A 23,559-nucleotide genomic window follows, 5' to 3' on the forward strand; every position below is an offset into this window, starting at 1 on the left:
GGCTTCGCTATATAGATGACATCCTTCTTCTATGGAGTGGTACAAAAGCACAACTCACAGAATTTTTAATGGAATTACATTTTAATGACGAAGCACGTAGTGCGAAACGCATAGAGGTCACGACAGGTCATCCTGTGCGTATTTGCTGACAAGCTGAGATGGAGCCTGTAAGAAGCCCATGCGGTGACTCCATCTCTGCGGTGCCGTGATCCGGATCTTCATACGGTTACCGTGGACCCGCACTCAGCTTCAGTGTAGGTATCCGTCTCCCCCTGCCAGCCTTAGACAGTTTTTCATAGGTGTGTTACCATACATCAGTCAGGACAGTTGTTCCTTTTTTACTTGTGCATATCTGTCTAAATTTTCATTGTTTTTTACTGTGTGTTATGCCATTCATGGATTTAGATAAAAAAATTTCAAGGTGCATGTTTATTGAAACTGTATCTAGTTGTATAACCATTGCTACTGAGGTGGGATTGGATCCCCTCAGTAATATTTTTATTAATAAATGATACTTTTATAATCCCTGGTGCGCATTGTGTGCACTTTATTTACTATAATCTGAAATTGACGTGTGAGGTCAGTGAAACTCAGATCAACTTTCTAGACCTCACGATAATGAAAATGGATGATAGTCATCTGACCAGCATGGGGTTTGCTAAACCTATAGCTACGAATAGCTACCTGCGCTTCGATAGTCATCCTCTGGGGCTAAAACGTGGCATACCAATCAGCCAGTTTTTGCGCATACGTCGCAACTGTACAAATCTGAATGACTTTAAAGCACAGGCAAAAGTAATGAGATCTAATTTTGCTGAATGTGGGTATAGCAATAGCTGTATAAAGAAGGCCTGCCATAGGGCATTAACAACCCACAGGGATACCCTCCTAACCAACAAAAATAAAACAGATACACAAAAAGAGTTAAGATGCATTATGTCATTCAATGCACAGTGGAAATAAATAGTTGGTACGCTTGAAAGACACTGGCACATCCTGCTGAACGACACAGGTATTTAAAACGTTTTGAAAAAACGCCTGAATGTTACCTGCGAAGGCCAAAAAAATCTAAAGGACACTTTAGTAGGCAGCCACTTCTCAAGAACAAGTAAAACATGGCTGGGAAAAAATACTAAAGGTTGCTACAAGTGCCATAGATGTAGAGCTTGTCCATCTATGCAAAACAGAAGGAGTTTCAGTAATTCGGCAGACACTAAACAATTCATACAAAGACAATTTATGAACTGTAGAAAAAAGGGAATAATTTATTTGCAACCTGTATTTGCGATCTTAAGGATGTGGGGAAAACCCAAAGAGAGTTTAGGGTTAGAGTACTAGAACACCTAGGCACAATTCAGAATGCTATTGACACACCACTATCACGCCATGTGAGAGGTAAACATGGAGGCGACACAGGGAGTGTAATCTTCCAGGCAATAGACTGTATCCCACAAACAATTAGAAGGGGTGACTGGGACAAAGCCCTTTTGCGCCTGGAGGCAAGATGGATATACACCCGTAATACTTTAAGCCCGTCTGGACTTAATGAGGGGTTTGTATATTCTGTCTTTCTCCAAGTTCAAACTCCTTGTGTTTCAGTGCCACTCTTTCCGCTTGTATGCATGAGCATTTTCTAAATGCAAAGCGCTAACGGGTTGCTATGGCAACGCGCTTTGGGTATAAAGGGGCAGGCACTAGCGCTGTGACTTCACCCCAGGAAAAAGGCGTGTTTTGCGCCAAAACGAGCATCGTCGGGTACAGCGGTCCCGTGAGGCAGTCTACAGTCAATCCAGCTGGCGGTAACACTATGGAGCTATATATTGGTAAAAAGTGTTTTGTAGTAGACTTGAGAGGTCGAGCACTGTATGCATTAGATCAGGGGTGAGCAAACGTTTTATGCCGAGCCCCCCTTTTCATCCATGAAATTTCTCGCCCCCCCATCCCCTGCCTGATAATCAAAATCACATGACGTCAGCGCACGTGAGCTAGTTCAGCCAATGCGGGCGAGCCAGCTTTGTAACGCCCCCGCCACGCATCTACAAAAAAAGTATTTATAACTAATTACATTACTTATAAATAAATATTATGATATTTGTCTAATAGCGTCCCCATTTATGCTGTATTATTAATCTCTCCCCGCCACATCAGGACCTCTCTGCCCTTTTCCACAGTCTCACACTCCTCTCCCAGTCTCTCCCTCTCCCAGTATTTCTCACTCCCCCTCTAGTGTCTCTCTATCCCTCCCCTTAGTGTCTCTCCCTCCTTCCCCCCACTCTCTCTTTTCCTCCCCCCAGTGTGTCTCTCTCTTTCTCCCTCCCCCTAGTGTCTCTCTCCCTCCCCCAGTGTCCCTCCCTCCCCTCAGTGTCTCTCACTCTCTCCCTCCCCCCAGTGTCTCTCTCACACTCTCCCTCCAGCCATTGTCTCTCCCTCCCCCCAGTGTCTCTCTCACACTCTCCCTCCAGCCATTGTGTCTTTGCCTCCCACCAGTCTCTCTTTCCCTCCCATCAGTCTCTCTCTCCCTCCCGACAGTGTCTCTCTCTCTCTCCCTCCCACCAGTGTCTCTCTCATCCCCATATCTTTCACCCCCTCCCCATGTCACACTGTCACCTTCTTACACTCACCCCCTCCCCATGTCACACTCTCACCCCCCTCCCCATGTCACACTGTCACACTCACACTCAACCCCCTTCCCATGTCACATTGTCACACTCACACACTCACCCCCCTCCCCATGTCACACTCTCACCCCTCCACACTCACCCCCTCCCCATGTCACACTCACCCCTCCCTCCCCAGGTCACACTGTCACCACCCCTCCCCATGTCACACTGTCACACTCACTCTCACCCCCTCCCCATGTCACACTGTCACACTCACCCCTCCTCTCCATGTCACACTGTCACACTCACCCCTCCTCTCCATGTCACACTCTCACCTCCCCTCCCCATGTCACACTGTCACACTCTCACCAGCCCTCCCCATGTCACACTTACCCCCTCCTCCCCATGTCACACCCTGACACTCACACTCTCATCACGCTGCATGAAACAAGGAAGAACTGCTGGAGCTGTGTAGCACAGCGCCACCTAATGGCTGATAGAGAAATTGCCGCTACCGACTGCTTTTCTCTGCTCCTGGCAAAATCGCCGCCCGCTGCCTGCGCCCCGCTGCATTAGATCAACCAGCAATCAGACACTGTGAATATGCTAGAAGTACACATGGCTGTTAGGTGTAGCTAAATTGCTGTGTCTTAAACGTGACACGTATAGGGTTAAACATAGGTGTAACACATCAATCTAAATGTGCACAGACCCTTAAGCAATGTTTAGTACAATCTGACTCATTAGTTGCAGAGATATGTCAAAATGAACCTATGAATTGATAGGTCAGTGTTTTACTGAAGAAATTTAGTGGAATTTGATATTCTAAAAGACACAGTAAGCAACTTATTTTTGTAATGTATTTAAGCTAGGGCTAGTCACTTCATACAGTATCTGAGCAGGTCAATTTTGTACACCATTGAGGCTCTGATTGCAGGTACAGTATCAAGCTAGAGAAGGTTATTTTGTAAGAGGTGTTTTTCGTCCCTTGAATATTACCAGAGAGGTTTATATAGTTACCACCTAGGACTGTTTTTTACTTTAGTTTAGCTTACTCACCCATATAAGCGTCATATTTTAAATTGATCATTATTAAATGTGTAAATGGGGGAGACCAGGCGCTTACCTTTAGTAACAGATAGTGATGACACCAATAAATGTGGTTACTCTCTTTTCTTGCAGAGTTATTCCTATGGTCCCTTCTGCTTCAACCCCTAGAAGAGATAGTCCGAAGCCCTTATAAAAACGTGAGAACAAATGGAGTAGGGGGAGCGAGGGATCAGTAGATACTGCACCGACACACTTTATTCGAGCAAATACCCAGTATGTACCTGGCAGATACCTGGAATGCGCCGCTCCTCACCTCTGACAAGCCCCGTTGTGTTTGCCTTCCCAGCCTGGGTTCATGCCTGGCTGACGGGCGGCTGATCTGTTAAAAGATAATGATTAGGATTTAATAGGCTGCAATGCTTCGCGTGTCTACCAGATGGCATAAATTCATGAATTGTAATGCAGTATATATATATATATACTGTGCAGTATTGCAGCCAGCGGGAATAAAATGCTTCAATCCCTGTTTGGAAAATACCTCAATGCACTCGGGCAGAAAACAGTCACAAACCTCAATACACCCGGGTATACCCGAATTCGTGGGACTAGCCCAGCTCGAATAAAGTGTGTCGCCAGTGTATACATCCGTAAACGACGATAGAACATGCATAGAATAAACCCAATGTAGTGGGGTTGGGACAGGAACTAAAAGATAATAGTATACAGTAAAATACTATAGATACTTACACGGCCGTGTGTACTGCACCGACACACTTTATTTGAGCAAATACCCGGTATGTACCTGGCAGATACCTGGAATGCGCCGCTCCTCCCCTCTGACAAGCCCCGTTGCATTTGCCTTCCCAGCCTGGGTTCATGCCTGGCTGATGGGCGGCTGATCTGTTAAATGATAATGATTAGGATTTAATAGGCTGCAATGCTTCGCGTGTCTACCAGATGGCATAAATTCATGAATTGTAATGCAGTATATATATATGTACTGTGCAGTATTACAGCCAGCGGGAATAAAATGCTTCAATCCCTGCTGGAAAATAACTCAATGCACTCGGGCAGAAAACAGTCACAAACCTCAATACACCCGGGTATACCCGAATTCGTGGGACTAGCCGAGCTCGAATAAAGTGTGTCGCCAGTGTAAGTACAATCCAAAGAAGGTATCTTTATGACGGAATACTGACCCCTCCACAAATAAGTGCAGGGGGATCTCCGAGGGTGTCTATATACTAGTGTAAATACTCACACGGCCCAGTGTGAGTAAGGGTGCAGGGCAGATGTCTTTAAGGTGGAGTCAGTCTGTCCAGGGTGATTCCTGGTCAATTACATCTGGTTTCTCCCATGCAGGGCTATAGCTGATCTGTGCTCCTCTCTTGTTTGTGTTCAGCAATGTTAATCAAATAAAATCCCCTGGCTCCTCCGTGTGATTCAGTCTCGCAGTAACCCGCTCCGGCCCCGCGTCCGGGGTGCAGATAGCTGGAACTAATCCGCCCGGCTGCAGATGCTGCTGAAGAGACTTTCTACGGAAGCCTCCGTGGGACAAAACAGGAACAGGTTTCGAGCAACGTTTCTCTTTGTCTCAATCGTTTAAGCCTATCTCCACCTCTCCAATTTTCGTTGACTAGCTCTATTCCTCTATAGATCAAGCCAGATGGATCTCCCCCATGTACCTGATTGAAGTGTACAGGTACACTGTGAGTTGTTAGGCCTCTTCTGATATTGCCTATGTGCTCCAGTATGCGGACTCTAAGACTTCTTGAGGTCCGTCCCACATACTGGAGTCCACACGGGCATTCAATCAAATACACCACGAATGTGGTCCTGCAGGTAATAAAATGTTTAGTTTTAAAAACTTCTTTGGTGACATTCGAGCTGAAACCTAGTGTCTCCTTACCTGCTTGTTTGCAGGCCTTGCAATCAAAACATTTAAAAAAAACAATCGGTTTTGGTAACCAGCTTACTATTTTTGTCTTTTCTTCTTTTCTGAATGTGCTTGGTACTAATTTATTTTTGATATTTTCCGCCTTCTTAAAAATGATCCTTGGTGCCTCTGGTAAGTGCTCCTTTAAAACAGCATCCTTACACAGAACATGCCAATGCTTTGTTAAAATTTTAACAATTTGTTAAAAAAATTTTAATCTTATGAGCCTCGTCGTTGAATTTTGTGACAAAGGGCACTATATAATCTGCTTTCTCTATCTTTTGTTTGGGCACCAGCAGTTCTTCCTTGCTTAGTTGTGCTGCTCTAGAGAAAGCTTTTTGGATTATATCGGTTTTGTAGTTTCTCTCCTCAAACTTTGTTTTCAGAACTCCTGCCTGCTCCTCAAATGTATCCATGTCCGAGCAATTGCGTCTAATGCGTCGGAATTGCCCGTATGGTATGTTATTAAGCCATTTTTGGTGGTGGCAACTATTGTTTAGGAGAAAATTGTTAGCATCAACTTCCTTGAAAAATGTTTTAGTTTTTATTATATTTCCTTCAATGTATATTGTTAAATCAAGGAAGTTGATGCTATCAGTACTTGTCTCCGACGTGAATGTGAGGTTTACCTCATTTTTGTTAATGTGCTCTAAAAAGAGCTCTAGATCTTCATCGCTTCCTTCCCAGATGATGAGCACATCATCGATATACCTCTTCCACAGGACCAGATTTGCTCCAAAGGGATTGGCAGCCCAAACATTTTGCTCCTCCCAATGTGCCATAAAAATGTTGGCATAGCTAGGAGCAAATCTGGTCCCCATTGCGGTACCACACTTTTGCAGGAACATTGACCCATCAAACCAGAACAGATTATGTGTTAGAATAAATTCTATTCCTTCAATTAGAAAACGTTTCTGGTCTTGTGGGATCAAAGGGTCGTTTTCAAGGGCTGTCGCTACCGCTGTACATCCGTCTGTGTGCCTTATCGAAGTGTACAACGAAGTGACGTCACAGGTTACTAACCTGTAATTTTCCCGCCACTGTATAGTGGATAGAATATTAAGAACCTGTAACGTGTCCCTTAGGTACGATTTTGCATTTGTAGCGTATTTCTGCAGATACAGGTCTACGTACTCCGAGAAGTTTTGGGTAAGGGACCCTATGCCCGAAATAATGGGCCTCCCTGGGGGTTGCTGGCGATTTTTGTGAATCTTGGGCAGGAAGTAAAAAAACGGTCTGATTGGATCGGTTTTTAGCAAGTAAGAGAACTCCTTCTCGCCCAAGATTCCTAAACTCTTGGCCTCGCATAGGATGGTTGTGAGTTCCTCTTTATAGGCCGCTGAGGGATCTTGTGCTAGCTTCTCGTAGGTGGTTGAGTCACTTAGAATGCATTGTGATTCTGAATAATAGTAACTAGTATCCATTACCACAACTCCCCCTCCCTTGTCTGCTGGCTTTATCGTGATGCTAGTGTCATCTGTCAGGGTTTTAAGTGCCTTTCTTTCCTCACTATTCATGTTTCCTCTATGTCTGCTCCCTTTTTTGGCTACTGTAGTTCTTCAAAGTCGTCCATGATAAGTTTGTTAAAGACCTCTACAGGTCGAACCCACTTGGACCTCGTGAAGGTGGGTGTTTTCAATCTTAGTTCCAAAACCTTAGATGAGACTCAGACAAGAGTCCTAGCTAAAGGGTTGAACTTCGCACCTTCACGAGGTCCAAGTGGGTTCGACCTGTTCATAGATGCACAGAAGTACCTACGTCAGTTAACTATTAAACGGTTCTTCCTAAATAAAAGCACAACGAGTCAAGTAGGAGGCCAAGCAGTACCAGTAATAGGTAGAAATATGGTTGACTCACCTGAACAGGATAACTTTGTGCACTCAAACTTGAGAAATAAATCAAGCTTTTATCCGAGCCATTCCAAGGGCCAATACCTAGAGGTCTTTAACAAACTTATCATGGACGACTTTGAAGAACTAGCCAAAAAAGGGAGCAGACATAGAGGAAACATGAATAGTGAGGAAAGAAAGGCACTTAAAACCCTGACAAATGACACTAGCATCATGATAAAGCCAGCAGACAAGGGAGGGGGAGTTGTGGTAATGGATACTAGTTACTATTATTCAGAATCACAACGCATTCTAAGTGACTCAACCACCTACGAGAAGCTAGCACAAGATCCCTCAGCGGCCTATAAAGAGGAACTCACAACCATCCTATGCGAGGCCAAGAGTTTAGGAATCTTGGGCGAGAAGGAGTTCTCTTACTTGCTAAAAACCGATCCAATCAGACCGGTTTTTTACTTCCTGCCCAAGATTCACAAAAATCGCCAGCAACCCCCAGGGAGGCCCATTATTTCGGGCATAGGGTCCCTTACCCAAAACTTCTCGGAGTACGTAGACCTGTATCTGCAGAAATACGCTACAAATGCAAAATCGTACCTAAGGGACACGTTACAGGTTCTTAATATTCTATCCACTATACAGTGGCGGGAAAATTACAGGTTAGTATCCTGTGACGTCACTTCGTTGTACACTTCGATAAGGCACACAGACGGATGTACAGCGGTAGCGACAGCCCTTGAAAACGACCCTTTGATCCCACAAGACCAGAAACGTTTTCTAATTGAAGGAATAGAATTTATTCTAACACATAATCTGTTCTGGTTTGATGGGTCAATGTTCCTGCAAAAGTGTGGTACCGCAATGGGGACCAGATTTGCTCCTAGCTATGCCAACATTTTTATGGCACATTGGGAGGAGCAAAATGTTTGGGCTGCCAATCCCTTTGGAGCAAATCTGGTCCTGTGGAAGAGGTATATCGATGATGTGCTCATCATCTGGGAAGGAAGCGATGAAGATCTAGAGCTCTTTTTAGAGCACATTAACAAAAATGAGGTAAACCTCACATTCACGTCGGAGATAAGTACTGATAGCATCAACTTCCTTGATTTAACAATATACATTGAAGGAAATATAATAAAAACTAAAACATTTTTCAAGGAAGTTGATGCTAACAATTTTCTCCTAAACAATAGTTGCCACCACCAAAAATGGCTTAATAACATACCATACGGGCAATTCCGACGCATTAGACGCAATTGCTCGGACATGGATACATTTGAGGAGCAGGCAGGAGTTCTGAAAACAAAGTTTGAGGAGAGAAACTACAAAACCGATATAATCCAAAAAGCTTTCTCTAGAGCAGCACAACTAAGCAAGGAAGAACTGCTGGTGCCCAAACAAAAGATAGAGAAAGCAGATTATATAGTGCCCTTTGTCACAAAATTCAACGACGAGGCTCATAAGATTAAAATTTTTTTAACAAATTGTTAAAATTTTAACAAAGCATTGGCATGTTCTGTGTAAGGATGCTGTTTTAAAGGAGCACTTACCAGAGGCACCAAGGATCATTTTTAAGAAGGCGGAAAATATCAAAAATAAATTAGTACCAAGCACATTCAGAAAAGAAGAAAAGACAAAAATAGTAAGCTGGTTACCAAAACCGATTGTTTTTTTTAAATGTTTTGATTGCAAGGCCTGCAAACAAGCAGGTAAGGAGACACTAGGTTTCAGCTCGAATGTCACCAAAGAAGTTTTTAAAACTAAACATTTTATTACCTGCAGGACCACATTCGTGGTGTATTTGATTGAATGCCCGTGTGGACTCCAGTATGTGGGACGGACCTCAAGAAGTCTTAGAGTCCGCATACTGGAGCACATAGGCAATATCAGAAGAGGCCTAACAACTCACAGTGTACCTGTACACTTCAATCAGGTACATGGGGGAGATCCATCTGGCTTGATCTATAGAGGAATAGAGCTAGTCAACGAAAATTGGAGAGGTGGAGATAGGCTTAAACGATTGAGACAAAGAGAAACGTTGCTCGAAACCTGTTCCTGTTTTGTCCCACGGAGGCTTCCGTAGAAAGTCTCTTCAGCAGCATCTGCAGCCGGGCGGATTAGTTCCAGCTATCTGCACCCCGGACGCGGGGCCGGAGCGGGTTACTGCGAGACTGAATCACACGGAGGAGCCAGGGGATTTTATTTGATTAACATTGCTGAACACAAACAAGAGAGGAGCACAGATCAGCTATAGCCCTGCATGGGAGAAACCAGATGTAATTGACCAGGAATCACCCTGGACAGACTGACTCCACCTTAAAGACATCTGCCCTGCACCCTTACTCATCATTATTAAATGTTATGTTTTAACTTATGTTCATCAATCATCAATTCTGTGGTGCGCCGTATAGGGAGACTTTTCTGTGGTATTTCTCTGTACTGTTTGCTCTGTATATGCTTATCTCCTAGGCAGAACATATGTTTTGGTAAATGTCTGTTTGAGCGGGGCCATCGTTTTCTTGTTCAGGAGACCAAGCTACCAGAACTGAGAGTCGCTTTTGGTCAGTCAAGGGTTTGGCCACGGCGCTGTACTTGGGAACAACCTTCTTGTAGTACTCTGCAGTGCCTGAAAAACCCATAACCTGCCCTATTGCTTTCCCCCTTTCTGGTTCTGGGTTTGTGTGCCCTCCACCCACTCTGTGCCCCAGGTACAGTACCTCTGCCGTACCCCCTATACACTTTGTAGGCTCTAGCGTCAGCCCTGCCTCCCTGATCCTCTGCAGCACTGCAGTTACAGAAACAAAATGTAAGCACCACGACTTACTAACTCCAGCAATGTTATCCAAGTATGCACTTGCAAACATTTGCATCCCTTCCAGTATTTAACAGTTTGATCCCAAAAGATCAAGAGAAGACCCTACAAAATTGCACTCTATGATAGTATAAATATACTGATAATTGTTTTAATAGTTCTGCCAATTAGGCTCTCTCCAAGGAGTAGGGTCTGTTATTAAAAACCAAAAAAAATTAATTTTATTACATCAAAAATTTAATGTGACATGGTGAAATAAATTTAAAAATAACTTAAAATCCCCGTAGCAGAGTAGTAGGAATTTTTTGTAGTACAGAAACGGTTGGGCAAATTGAAAATATTTTTTGACCTGTTAGGTTTTAAGCCCAATTTCCTACTGCGACAACCAAAAAAAATGCATCCAAATATGCTTTACCAAAAAAGGATTCGTGAAACACCTCTGTTGTTAACTGTTTGTGACACTGGATAATACTAGGGGCATGTATCTCCAGTAATTTGGAGTCCCTGGTCATATACTGTACACCCTAATTAAATCCAGTATCAATAGATAAACTTATAATCATAGATCATAAGTCTAGAGTGTTAGTGTAATACTATAAACATTCTATTTTGACACATAGGTTAACCGTTTAAACAAGCAGGACATGTTATCATGGTATATTTAACCCTTTAGTTGACCTCACATACAGTCATGGTGTGTTTAACCCTTGGTTACCATCATACTTATATCCATATTGAAACAACAAAGAAAAAGCAACCTTTAAATAGCACACGGACATAGATGAAAGTGTAACAAAAGAAATTTATTAAGATGAATAAAACAGGGGATAAAGTTAAAAGGTGAGGGGGGGCTCAACACTACCTAGACAATGTGGACCTGGAGGCAAGGGTCTAAATTAAGATCCAAAGCAAGACATGCACAGGACACAGGTGGCTTTGTCTAAGCGCAACTGTGTGACAATCAACCTACACTGAGATCTTGTGACCACATATAAAATTATTATACCATATAATTGATGCAATGGTTACATGTTGTGGGTTCACAAGTTGTGAAGGTAACAGAGTAAAAAATACGTCACCGCTCAGTAAGTAGATGTCACAGACAGAAAGGTAGGTCAAAACTCCATGTCAGGTGGAAAAAGGTAGGGGCCCCCCTCAGCAAGACTCCCACTCCAACGCGTTTCGACGGGAAACTGTCTTCTTCTGGGAGTGGTGAGGGGAGAAATGAGCTAGCATTTATAGTGAAAATCATAACAACAAAAATCGCGCCAAAAATTCAAGAATTGCAAGCAGCTGTGAGAAAAAGGAGTATCTGCAAGTATGGCAGCGTCATAGGGTCTCTTGTGCGAGGATTGCGCATCTCATTGGACTATTCTAATCATATGTGCACACTCAGGTCAGCCCCTATGTAAATTAGGTGATGACGCGTGTGACGTCATCGTGTCACGAACGTTATAGCGCATGGCCGTAATAGCACCTCCCACTGAAGCCTAAAGCAGCCGCAAGTAAGGGAGAAAATGGCAGAGGTACCAATTGCAAGAGACTGCCTGTAATGTCCTTGCTTGCCAGATCTAAGGGAAATGCGCATGACGTCATCACGTTTTGTAACTCCATACATGCGGTTGTCATGGCAACCGTGTAAACAAATAGAACGGGCGATCTTACACCAGATTAAGGTAAAAGGCACTCTAAAAGGCCCTAGGCAATGAATAAAGAAAGCTGCTAATAAGAGAAACATTAAAAAGCATGCTGTCCTGAGTTAATAAAGAATATATATGTGAACATATATGCAGCAAGCATGAGTATGATATATGTCTATTGCTTAATCAGGGAAAATACATGCTTTATGGATGTCATTTGCCATTAGATCAAGTTACTCCAATACAGTGTTATAGCAGCAATGTCAATAATAATGCTTTCATTCTCCTGGATAGGAGAAAATAAGGTGAGCCAGGGGACTTATTGATTAAGGCATATACATATGCATTTGTGGTCTTATTTTTGATGCATGTGTGCAATAATCCACATATTTAAATTACACAGCAAGAAGGCGCAGGTCAGTCATAAAAGCAGGTAAGTGCAAATACATATCCACTATGCTAGGCTTAAGCCTGCAACAGATAAATTGTCTAATGACCGTGCCATGTTACTGAAATCTCACCCGGCTATCATCACATTATTTAGCCATAGGTAATTCAAATCTGAGATGTTTGAGACTGCACCACAACTAAAATGACAAAGTGGCATAAACTTAGTGTATATCACAAAATGAAGCAATCTGCGGCTCTTAGAGTGAATGCAGACCAATAAATGTACGAAAGCATTTTCAAACTGGTAACATGAACATAGTGGAACTGGAAAAGTCCTGGAAAGAACATCACCCAAATTGAATCTGTCGGTGTGCAAAGTTATTGTATTAACCAAAATCCATTGGGAGGTATCCGTGTCCACAGCTGGATGAACAAACAAATGTTGTAGTAACGAAGCAATTCCCATAAGTGCTCCAGATGTAGAAGGAATCGTCACAATGCATCTTGTCACGGGTCCAATATTAGATGAATAATTTCCATGGCTGTTCTTAGTATGGGAAAGATGATCTCCATGTGGTGTTCCACAGCAATCACGGGTCTTCAGTGTAGAACAGGAATGCTGGTTCACAGTATAAGCGTGTATGGGAGGAACGAAGTGGAAAACCAAGCATTAGAGAACAGACAGGCCAGGTTGTAAAAAACAAATCAAACCAGAGTGGCAATAGTTATAAAAACATAGCAAATCCAAGATAGTCATTGAGACCACGTGGTATCATGGTGCCCAACTGCACGATCCATCTGCACTCCCTCCTCAGCAAAGCCTTTTCTAGGCTTTTTTATCATGGTATATTTAACCCTTTAGTTGACCTCACATACAGTCATGGTGTGTTTAACCCTTGGTTGCCATCATACTTATATCCATATTGGTATGTGTCTGAATGAATAGTGTCTTATGTTAGGAGTAAAGACATTCGAAATCGCTAATCTCTAGGCCAACTGTAAAGTGATTCTGCCACGGAGGGTCAGAGTGATAACATATCTATATCATTTACTACCTTCTGATGTATATACCCGACGTAGCCTTTTTGAAAGGACCTTGTATTGACATCCTGGTTGGATATAAATAATATGAATGCTAGCATTCACAATATGACACTATACACACTGCGAATATATACCGCTATTGTGATTACTTACCTCCAGTTCATATCTACGATTTAAGTGTCCTCTTCGATCTGTGGACTCTGCTCTGATGGTGTCATATCATCCGTTCAGACAATATAGTTTATGCCTTGTATTGTATTGTATTGTATGTCTTTATTTATATAGCGCCATTAATGTACATAGCGCTTCACAGTAGTAATACACGTGGTAATCAAATAAATGACAGATAATATAAATAACAGATCATGGAAATAAGTGCTTTAGACATAAAAGTAACATTAAGGAAGAGGAGTCCCTGCCCCGAGGAGCTTACAGTCTAATTGGTAGATAGGGAGAACGTACAGAGACAGTAGGAGGGAGTTCTGGTAAGTGCGTCTGCAGGGGGCCAAGCTTTATGTATCATGTGTTCAAAATATCCACAGTGCTACTCATATGCTTCTTTAAGCAGATGTGTCTTAAGGTGGGTCTTAAAGGTGGGTAGAGAGGGTGCTAGTCGGGTACTGAGGGGAAGGGCATTCCAGAGGTGTGGGGCAGTCAGTGAAAAAGGTTTAAGGCGGGAGAGGGCTTTAGATACAAAGGGGTAGAAAGAAGACATCCTTGAGAAGAACGCAAGAGTCTGGATGGTGCATAACGAGAAATTAGGGGTGAGATGTAAAGAGAGGCAGAAGAGTGTAAAGCTTTAAAAGAGAAGAATGGAGTGTGAGATGCGGGATTTGATCGGAAGCCAGGAGAGGGATTTCATGAGGGGAGATGCTGAGACAGATCTAGGAAAGAGTAGAGTGATTCTGGCAGACAGGTGAGAGGCAGGAAGGCCGGACAGCAGGAGGTTACAGTAATCAAGACGGGAGAGAATGAGGGCCTGAGTCAGAGTTTTAGCAGTCGAGCAACAGAGGAAAGGGTGTATCTTTGTTATATTGCGGAGGAAAAAGCGACAGGTTTTAGAAATGTTTTGAATGTGGGGGGCGAATGTGAGAGAGGAGTCGAGTGTGACCCCTAGGCAGCGTGCTTGGGCTACTGGATGAATGATCGTAGTCCCAACAGTAATGTGGAAGGAGGTAGTAGGGCCAGGTTTGGGAGGAAGTATGAGGAGCTCTGTTTTAGCCATTTTAAGTTTAAGGCAGCGGAGGGCCATCCAGGATGATATAGCAGAGAGACATTCAGAAACTTTAGTCTGTACAGAAGGTGTAAGGTCAGGGGTAGAATAGTAAATTTGTGTGTCATCAGCATAGAGGTGATATTTGAACCCAAGTAATGTGGTTAGGTCACATAGAAAGAGTGTGTAAAGAGAAAAGAGAAGGGGTTTTAGGACAGAGCCCTGGGATACCCCCACAGAGAGATCGATAGAGGAGGAGGAGGTGTTAGCAGAAGAGATACTGAAAGTACGATGGGAGAGGTAGGATGAGATCCAGGATAGAGCTTTGTTCCGAATACCAAGAGTGTGGAGAATGTGAAGGAGAAGAGGGTGGTCCACGGTGTCAAATGCTGCAGAGAGGTCGAGTAATATGAGCAGAGTGTAATGACCTCTGTCTTTGGCAGCATGGAGGTCGTCAGTTATTTTAGTGAGGGCTGTTTCCGTGGAGTGAGCAGTGCGGAAGCCAGATTGTAGAGGATCTAGGAGAGAATAGGTGTTGAGAAAATGGAGCAAGCGAGAGAATACAAGACGTTCAAGGAGTTTAGAGGCAAAAGGCAGGAGGGAGACAGGTCGACAGTTAGAAAGACAGGTAGGGTCAAGCTTGCTGTTTGAGTAATGGTATGACTGTTGCATGTTTGAAGGCGGATGGAAAGGTTCCAGAGCAGAGGGAGGAGTTAAAAATGTGTGTGAGCATAGGGATTATAGTAGGAGCAAGAGGTTTTAGGAGATGGGAGGGAATGGGGTCAAGAGGGCAAGTGGTAGAGGGAGAAGAGGCGATCAACAACAACACATCCTCCTCTGAGACAGTGGAAAAACAATCAAGGAAGGCAGGAGGAGAGTTAGGAAGAAGTGTAGGATGGGAGGAAGAAACAAAGGGGATGTTCTGACGTATGGATTCCACCTTTTCCTTAAAATAGTCAGCAAAGTCCTGAGCGGAGATGGAGGAAGGAGAGGCAGCTGAGGTGGTTTGAGTAGAGTATCAAAGACAGAGAACAGTCGGCGTGGGTTAGGCTTGTGCATGTTGATTAGTGAAGAAAAGTAGTCTTGTTTAGCTTGCGAGAGGGCAGAGTTGAAATAGGATAGCATACATTTGTAGTGAAGGAAGTCTGCGAGAGTATGAGATTTCCTCCAGAGGCGTTCAGAGGAACAAGTGGAGGAATGCAGCATGCGCGTGTGGGAATTTAACCAGGGTCTAGGGTTAGAAGGGCGAGTGCGGCAGAGAGAAAGCGGGGCATGTAGATCAAGAGAGGAGGACAAGGCAGAGTTGTAGTTCCTGACCAGGTTGTCAGGGAGGGGGGAGTGTAAAGTGGACTCAAAGTCAGGTAAGTGAATAGAGCGCAGGTTTCTGCAAAACCGGGGGGTAGACGGAGGTGGAGAAGCGAGATAGAGAGAATGAGATAAGGTGATGGTCAGAGAGGGGAAATGGAGAAATCGGAGAGAGAGAAGTTTTTAGTGAAAACCAGGTCTAAGTAGTGGCCATCCTTGTGGGTGCTGGCTGCAGTCCACTGTTGAAGGCCAAAAGAAGAGGTTAGAGAAAGAAAGCGGGAAGCCCAATGGAGAGAGGGGTCATCAATGTGGCAATTGAAGTCCCCAAGGAGAAGAACAGGGGAGTCTGAGGAGAGAAAGAAAGAGAGCCAGGATTCAAATTGAGAGAGAAAGGCAGAAGAGGGATGAGTAGAGGTAGGTGGGCGACAGATGACCGCCACGTGGACAGGGAGAGGAGAGAACATCTGGACAGTGTGAACCTCAAAGGAGGGAAAAGAAAGAGGGGGAATAGGAAGGGTTCGGTAACGGCAGAGAGAGGAGAGCAGGAGCCCCACGCCTCCACCCCTGCCATCAGGGCGCGGAGTGTGGGAGAAGGAAAGGCCACCGTACGAGAGGGCAGCTTCCAGAGCAGAGTCAGACTGAGTGAGCCAGGTCTCAGTTATAGCAAAGAGAAGCAGGGAGTGAGAGAGAAAGAAGTCATGCACAGAGAGCGAGCATTCCAAAGGGCACAGGAGAATGGGAGAGAGAAGAGAGGGTAGCAGGGGATGGGTATGAGGTTGGAGGGGTTAACACCAGAAGGAGTAGAAGTTGCATGTGGGAGGCGAGGACGAGAGGAAGTAGAAATAAGGCAGGGACCAGGATTGGGAGAGATATCCCCAGAAGCAAGGAGGAGAAGCATGGAAAGAAACAGAATGTGTGAGGATGATTTGTAGGGGTGTGTTTTAGTGCAGGGGATATAGCTGTGTGGTGACAGGACGCAGGTAAGAAATGAGTTCATGTGAACTGAGAAGTGGGGAAGAACAGTACAAATATTTGGGGTTGTTCTCGGTATTCTCTTCATGTTAGTGACAGCAGACAATTACTGAGCTGAATGATATACTATACTAGTGGGAGGTCCACGTGTTAGATAGTCCAGCGTAATTAAGACTGTATGAAAATATACATCTATTTTAGAGAGCACTCTGACAACAGAATAAAGGGAATTTGTTTTTTTTAGAAATATATGAATGTATTTACTGCTTGTTTCAGGCTTCCTTTGCATTGAAGAGGTTCAATCTTGCTACAGTAAAGTTAGTGGTAATATACACACACACACACACACACACACACACACACACACACACACTGTCTCTTTAAGGGAGCTGGCTCTCGAGCTGATCTGGCAGACATAAGCAGACATGAAGCAGGGAGAGAGCAGTCAGATGCCGGATAAGTGCTGCGTGGGGATGCCGCTGTGCCGGGTCTGGGACAGCTGGGAGAGTTACCCCAGGTCTCCCCCGCTGGCAGACGCGGAATCCCTGATCGCGGCGGCCATTTAAAAAAAAAATTAATCGTGATCCCTGTTATCATGCGGTTTCATTATGTGGACCCCGAGCACCGCATTATAACGGGATTCAGCTGTACATAAAGACTACAAAAGAGTTCACAAACTGGGATAAGTCTAAGTCCTTTGAGATTCGTAAATTCATTAATTGCCTTAGCTCAGGTGGGATTTGCCAAGGTGTGTGCATCTGTGGCAAAATTTAAGTGGACAAAACAAAGCGCCCACTGAATATTAGGGTGCTAGAACACATTCGCACAATCCGTAATAAAATGGATAAACCACTGGCTAGGCATATTAATAACTGTCATCAGGGTGACCTCAATGCTATTAGATTCCTGGGAATTGACCAGTTCTCTAGCAGACCTAGAAGGGGTGATTGGGACACTATGCTTCTTCAAAAAGAGGCTAAGTGGATTTATTCACTTAAAACACTTTCACCAAGTGGCCTCAATGAAGGTTTCCCATTTACTCCGTTTATCTAACATTTCAACACACTTGTCTAACTTACCTTCATTTGAAATGGCCAAGCATATGTCAACTTAAGCGTTGCATTAGGGCTTTATGTCACATATTTATGTCTCTTATTTCCAGTTCAATCAGTTTGGATATCTTCGGACCAAACTTGGTCTAATAAGGGAGACCATCATTCTGGCATCATTATTTTATTAAACATCGTATTACTTCAAAGTGGTAGTTCTGTATCCACTATAAGGATCGTTCTGACAGACTTCCCAATACATATACTTACCCATCTGCAATATGGTTGAATATCATAAATAATAAAAATAAAAATCATCATACTTACCCTATCACTCCAGTTAGATGGAGTTAATTCCCTCTTGTGCCTAAATTATAATCTATTTATTGCACTTTAATATGCATTGTAGACCCACTCATCGTTCATACAACATACTATTGTTAATGAGCATAAGTGGAGAGAAACTACGGCGCTCCCTTTAACACTCAAAAATATATAGATGTATATCAACACACGTAGGAGCCTAAAAACACAAAAGGGATATACTGGCCCTTCAAATTGCAGCTCAACCTTGATGAGATCCTTCCTTGATCTCCACCAGTATGTGATTCTTGTCGAAAAGGTGAGCGCATAGGAAAAGGAAGAAATAAACACTATGTAAATATAGCCCACTGGATGAAGCATACATACACACAGGGAATAGGTGATGAAATATAAAAAAGGCTAAAGCCAGATCTTACACGGACAAGTGTGAGCCAATCTTGTCAAGGTTTCTTTAGAGAAATCCACTTCAAGGGGTAGTACCCAGGGTGATGCGGGGGTTTCTGATAAGAGCTGTTCACTCCCTTCGGGGTGCTCCAAATGGGCGAAAACGCTCAATGAGTAAAAGTGAATTTATTTAAACAACAGGTAAGTATAAGAACTTACATGTAGGTAAAACACTTCCGGCATCCGTCTCCTTCGTGTCAGCTCATGCGGGGATCTCCCTTGCTGCCGTGTCCGGTCGCAGGGCCTGCAGATGAGCTTCTCCTTCAGTACGGTGGCCTTCAGTGGTCCAAAACAGAGCAGCTATGCCGACACAGGGCTACGCGTTTCGCGAGTATCTTGCTTCATCAGGTCCCTGATGAAGGACCTGATGAAGAGAGATACTCGCGAAACGCGTAGCCCTGTGTCGGCATAGCTGTTCTGTTTTGCTCTTTATTTTAATATTTATGACCATTAAAATTACATTTTTAATTTTTACACTAACCATTCACTACGATAGTTCGAGTGCTACAAGTTGGGTTTCTGTTCTTTTTGTGTATTAGAGAAAGAAAGTGGTGATTACAGGTACTGCAGGGAAGGCTTTTTTTTTAAAAGTGAATTCTTTTCATTTAGAAAACGGCACAAAAAAAACGCAGAACCCTTTGCGGGAACAAAAACCTTCAGGAACCCAACTGGGATTTCCAAACACCCCAAAAAAAGTACCTTCAACCCAACGCAAGCGGAAGGGGTCTGCTGAAGTAGGAAGGCAGAGAATCTGTTCCGGTGAGGTCCAGAGATGGCCTTTGCTTTCTGTCAAGAGGAGACTCTTGGAGCGGGTAGGACCCCGGTAGCTGGAACAGCGGGGAGCAGGAAAGGATTGTTGGAGTCACAAGCAGGGTTCGGTGGCAGGCAGCAAGCAGGATCGTCGTGGTCACAAGCAGGGTTCAGTGGCAGGCTGCAAGCAGGGTGGTCATAGTCACAGGCAGAGTCGGCAACAGGAAGACAGGAGCAGGGCAGGGGAACAGGAACTGAGACTAGGGAGCAGGAACAGGACTGGGACTTGCTAGCAGGAAACAGACTGGGACAATCTAGTGCAATAGCAAGGGCCTTTATTACGGAACAGATACAGGAACAAGCTCAAGCATAAGTCAGGGAACACAACACAAAGCAAAGGCAAGGGAGCAACAGAAAACAGGAAACTATGAGGACAGAGGACAGGCGCAACAAGGAGATAGACAGAGGAACCCCAGAGCAGACCAAAAACAGCAGCACACTCGGTGGACAGAGAAAGGAACTGGGAGAGAGGGAGATCTAGGAAAATATTTGTCAGGGCTATTTCCTGACAATCTGATTATTTTGCAATGTGAGTCAAGCACCAAAACTAATTATTTTTTTGTTCTTGTAGAACAACTAGCAGGTAAAATGTAAGATGTCTTCAACTCTTTAATTTCTTGCCAGAAGGGCTAGTAAAATATTTCTTTACGATGGGTACTATATTATACCAATATCAAATGAGGTGAAATCACAAGAAGAGCCCCCACTCCCAGCTTTACATGATACATTTTCCTTTTCTTATTGCAAGGTTTTCCAGCGGTTGAATCGGAGAGGTTAGATTCAGAGAAAGAGGAGACAGAGACAAACACTGAGGGTCATCTGACCCCAATAATGAGTAAAATACATTCATTTACTGTTGATGGTAAGTACCATTATTTCCTCACATATACTCACATCTTTTTATTCAATTGGTTTAAAAAAATTGACTGACATTTCTACAATATTGGGGAAAATAAGATTAAGCATGGATAGAATTATAAGAAACATGTTCTAGTGAAATAAAACACCAATGATTTGTCTATGGTTATATTGAGAATATTATTGTTATTGAGGTTTGCGCATTGGTAGCACCAAAAAACGCCAACATGTGTTCAGCACTCATTGGTAAAACACTCATCACTCAGAGTTAATAACAATAAATAAACTACAATCAATTCTTTGTTTTCCCCTTAGGAATCAGTACTGCAGTGGTTCCCAATCTGTGCGCCGCAGCGCCCTGGTGCACCGTGGCTTGCCTAGAGGGGCGCCGCGATTATCCCTCCCCACCATCCCTCCGATTATCCCTCCCCACCATCCCTCCTTAATGCCGTCCGGGCCGCAGGGGATTGGCTGCAGGTCAGAGTATGCCGGGGGCGGGGCTTCCGCTTTGTGCAGAGCACACGGTGTGTGTCTGTTTTCCCGCTCCTGGCTCCTCTGTCTGCTGGTGGCTGTGCGGTGTCCCCCCCTTCTGCCCTGGGTCCCAGCCAGGGGTGATAGGAGGTGGTAGCGGGGGTGCCCGCGGGGGGGGGGGGGAGTTGTACATTTGCCTGTCCTGGCGCCCCCTTCCCCACATCCCCTTGGCGCGGGGGCGAGCAGTGGTGGTGAGCGGTCGCTGGCGGGCGTGGGTGCAGGGGGAGGCGGGTAGCCGCCTGCACGGATCGCCTGCCTTTCCTCCCTCCCCCCCTAGTCGCTAACATCCCTAGCTGCCTCTGCTCTCCACTGTGTGTGTATCAGTGTGTGTGTATATCAGTGTGTGTATATCAGTGTGTGTGTGTGTCTGTATCAATGTGTGTGTCAGTGTGTGTGTATATCAATGTGTGTATCAATGTGTGTGTGTGTGTGTGTGTGTGTATCAGTGGCCGTGTATGTATCAGTGGCCATGTGTGTATCAGTGACCGTGTGTGTATCAGTGGCCGTGCGTGTGTATCTGTGTGAGTGTGTGTCTGAGAGAGAGAGTGTGTCTGAGGGAGTGAGAGAGTGTCAGAGAGAGAGTGTCAGAGAGAGAGAGAGAGAGTGTCAGAGAGTGAGTGTGTCAGAGAGACAGAGAGCCAGAGATGTTAGGTATGTACAACTTTGTTTTCGCTTTGGGCGCCGTGGAAAAATCCTGATCGCCTTTGGGAGCCTTGAACCGAAAAAGTTTGGGAACCACTACAGTACAGTGTATTTCTGTATATCAATATCACAAGAACCGTTTCCACTCCCAGCTTTAAAGGATGAACTTACATTTTCTTTTTGGCAGGTTTTCCTGTAATTATACCAGAGAGGTTAGAGATTAAGTCAGAGAAAGAAGAGCAAAACACTGAGGATCAGCTGACCCCAATGAAGAGAGAAATAGTTACATTTTTTGTAGATGGTGAGTATCATAATCTCCTTTTGTGTACACAAATGTTATCTGGTAGAATGGGGGGAGGATGAGGGGATAATTGAGGGAATAGGGCAGTAAATTGTGGGGTGGTGAAATGGGAGGGGTGGGGAAAGGGTGGGGGAAGGAGGGGTTAAATGGGTGTGGGAAGGGGGGGGTTGAAATGAGTAGGGGAAGAGAAGGTGAACGGGGTGGGGGAAGGGGGGGTGAAATGAGTGGGGGAAGAGAAGGTGGAATGGGTGGGGGAAGGGGGGTGAAATGGGTGGGGGAAGGAGGGGGAAAGGGTTACATGGGGGGAGGGAGATGGGATGGGAAAAGCGAGGAGGATGGGGGAAATTAGGGGGGAAATGGTGCGGGAGGGAGGGCAATGGGGGGCGGACGGGGGAGGAAAGGAGGTGGGAAGGAGGAGAAGGGGTGGGGAAATGGGGGTAGGATAGGAAATGGTGTTGGGAAGGGGGATAGAATTGGCAGGGAGGTGAAGAATGGATTGTAGGAGGGGAATAGAGGGGCGGGAGGAATTGAGTGAGAGAGGAGGTAGACGTATAGTAGATTTTGTGGTGGTTTTGAAATTGCAAGGCAGGAATAGCTGATTATTTTGGAGTTATACTGTATGAGTCAAACATCAAAACTAATTCATCTTTTGTTCTTATAGAACCACTAGCAGGTACGATGTCTTCAGCTCTAATTCATTTTTTTGCCAGAAGGCTATCAAAACATTTCTTTACGATGGGTATTATATTATACCAATATCAGATGAGGGGAAATCACAAGAAGAGCCCCCACTCCCAGCTTTACATGATAGATTTTCCTTTTCTCATTGCAAGGTTCTCCAGTGGTTGAATCGAAGAGGTTAGAGATTAAGTCAGAGAAAGAGGAGATAAACACTGAGGATCCTCTGACCCCAACAAAAAGTGAAATCCATTCATTTCCTGCTGATGGTAAGTACCCTTATCTCCTCACTTCCTCACTTCTTGTTATACAATTTGTTTTAAATGTGGACTGACTTCTACATCATTGGGAAAATAACATTAAGCGTGGATAGAATTATAAGATACATTTTTTAGTGAAATTAAATACCCATGATTTCTATAAGGTTATATTGAGAATATCCAACATGTTTTCTGCACTCATGGGTAAAAAAACACTCTTGTCAAGAGGGCGGCTCTACCACTGGAGGTATCCCAGTGGCCTGCACTGCGAGGCAAGAAGTTATGGCTTAAACGAGGTTAGAAGCAGGGTTTAGGGCAGGCAGTTAACAGGGTTCAGGACCAGGAACAAATAGGGGCAAGCCAGATTACAGGCAAGGACCTAGTTTATTATTAGCCATCAAGAAACAAATAAGCAAAAGCAAATATCAAGAACAAGTACGGGTCAAAAGAACAATTAAGGGTCAGTATACAAAGTCAAGGCAGGGACAGGAAAGGGCGGTTTATAAAGGCAGAGGACAGGTGCAGGGAGGATACGAAGTTGGAGTAGGAGGAAACACATAGAAGATCTGACATCAAGACACAAGCACAGCATTTCCAGAGGACGAGCAGGGGAAATGCCGACAGTGAGAGCTATGTGGGATGTCTCTGACATTACTTCCCCTCTCAAGGTACGTCTTCTGAGTTTTGCAGGGTGTTCTATTTGGTAAGCAGACTAGAAGTGGGCCAGTGGCCCACGGGTAGCAGACTTGTAGCGAGACTGATCCTCTGCGATTGCCACTTCCTCCGGTTCCTCAGAGACAAAAGGCAATGGTTTAGTCAATCCTGAAATGCAGAATGGCAGTACATCTGGGGACTC

The 23,559-nt window shown here is 44.4% G+C and overlaps 1 protein-coding gene across 7 annotated transcripts in view; it reads left to right on the forward strand.

The window, feature by feature from the left end:
• LOC142463890 (uncharacterized) overlaps positions 1–23,559 on the forward strand; it is a 108,890-nt gene that overhangs the window by 32,795 nt on the left and 52,536 nt on the right. For 2 of the 7 annotated variants that reach the window (XM_075566715.1, XM_075566714.1), the window contains exons 3-6: positions 19,233–19,382; positions 20,182–20,295; positions 21,652–21,765; positions 22,599–22,712. In XM_075566715.1, the coding sequence (XP_075422830.1) occupies positions 19,233–19,382; positions 20,182–20,295; positions 21,652–21,765; positions 22,599–22,712 (492 nt within the window). Of the gene's footprint in view, positions 1–3,786; positions 3,848–19,232; positions 19,436–20,181; positions 20,296–20,606; positions 20,769–21,651; positions 21,766–22,598; positions 22,713–23,559 lie in introns of those variants that run through there. The other 5 variants (XM_075566718.1, XM_075566716.1, XM_075566721.1 and 2 more) reach the window with 4 other exon arrangements.

Source organism: Ascaphus truei, chromosome 12, assembly GCF_040206685.1.
Source record: "Ascaphus truei isolate aAscTru1 chromosome 12, aAscTru1.hap1, whole genome shotgun sequence".
Classification (NCBI taxonomy): Eukaryota; Metazoa; Chordata; class Amphibia; order Anura; family Ascaphidae; genus Ascaphus; species Ascaphus truei.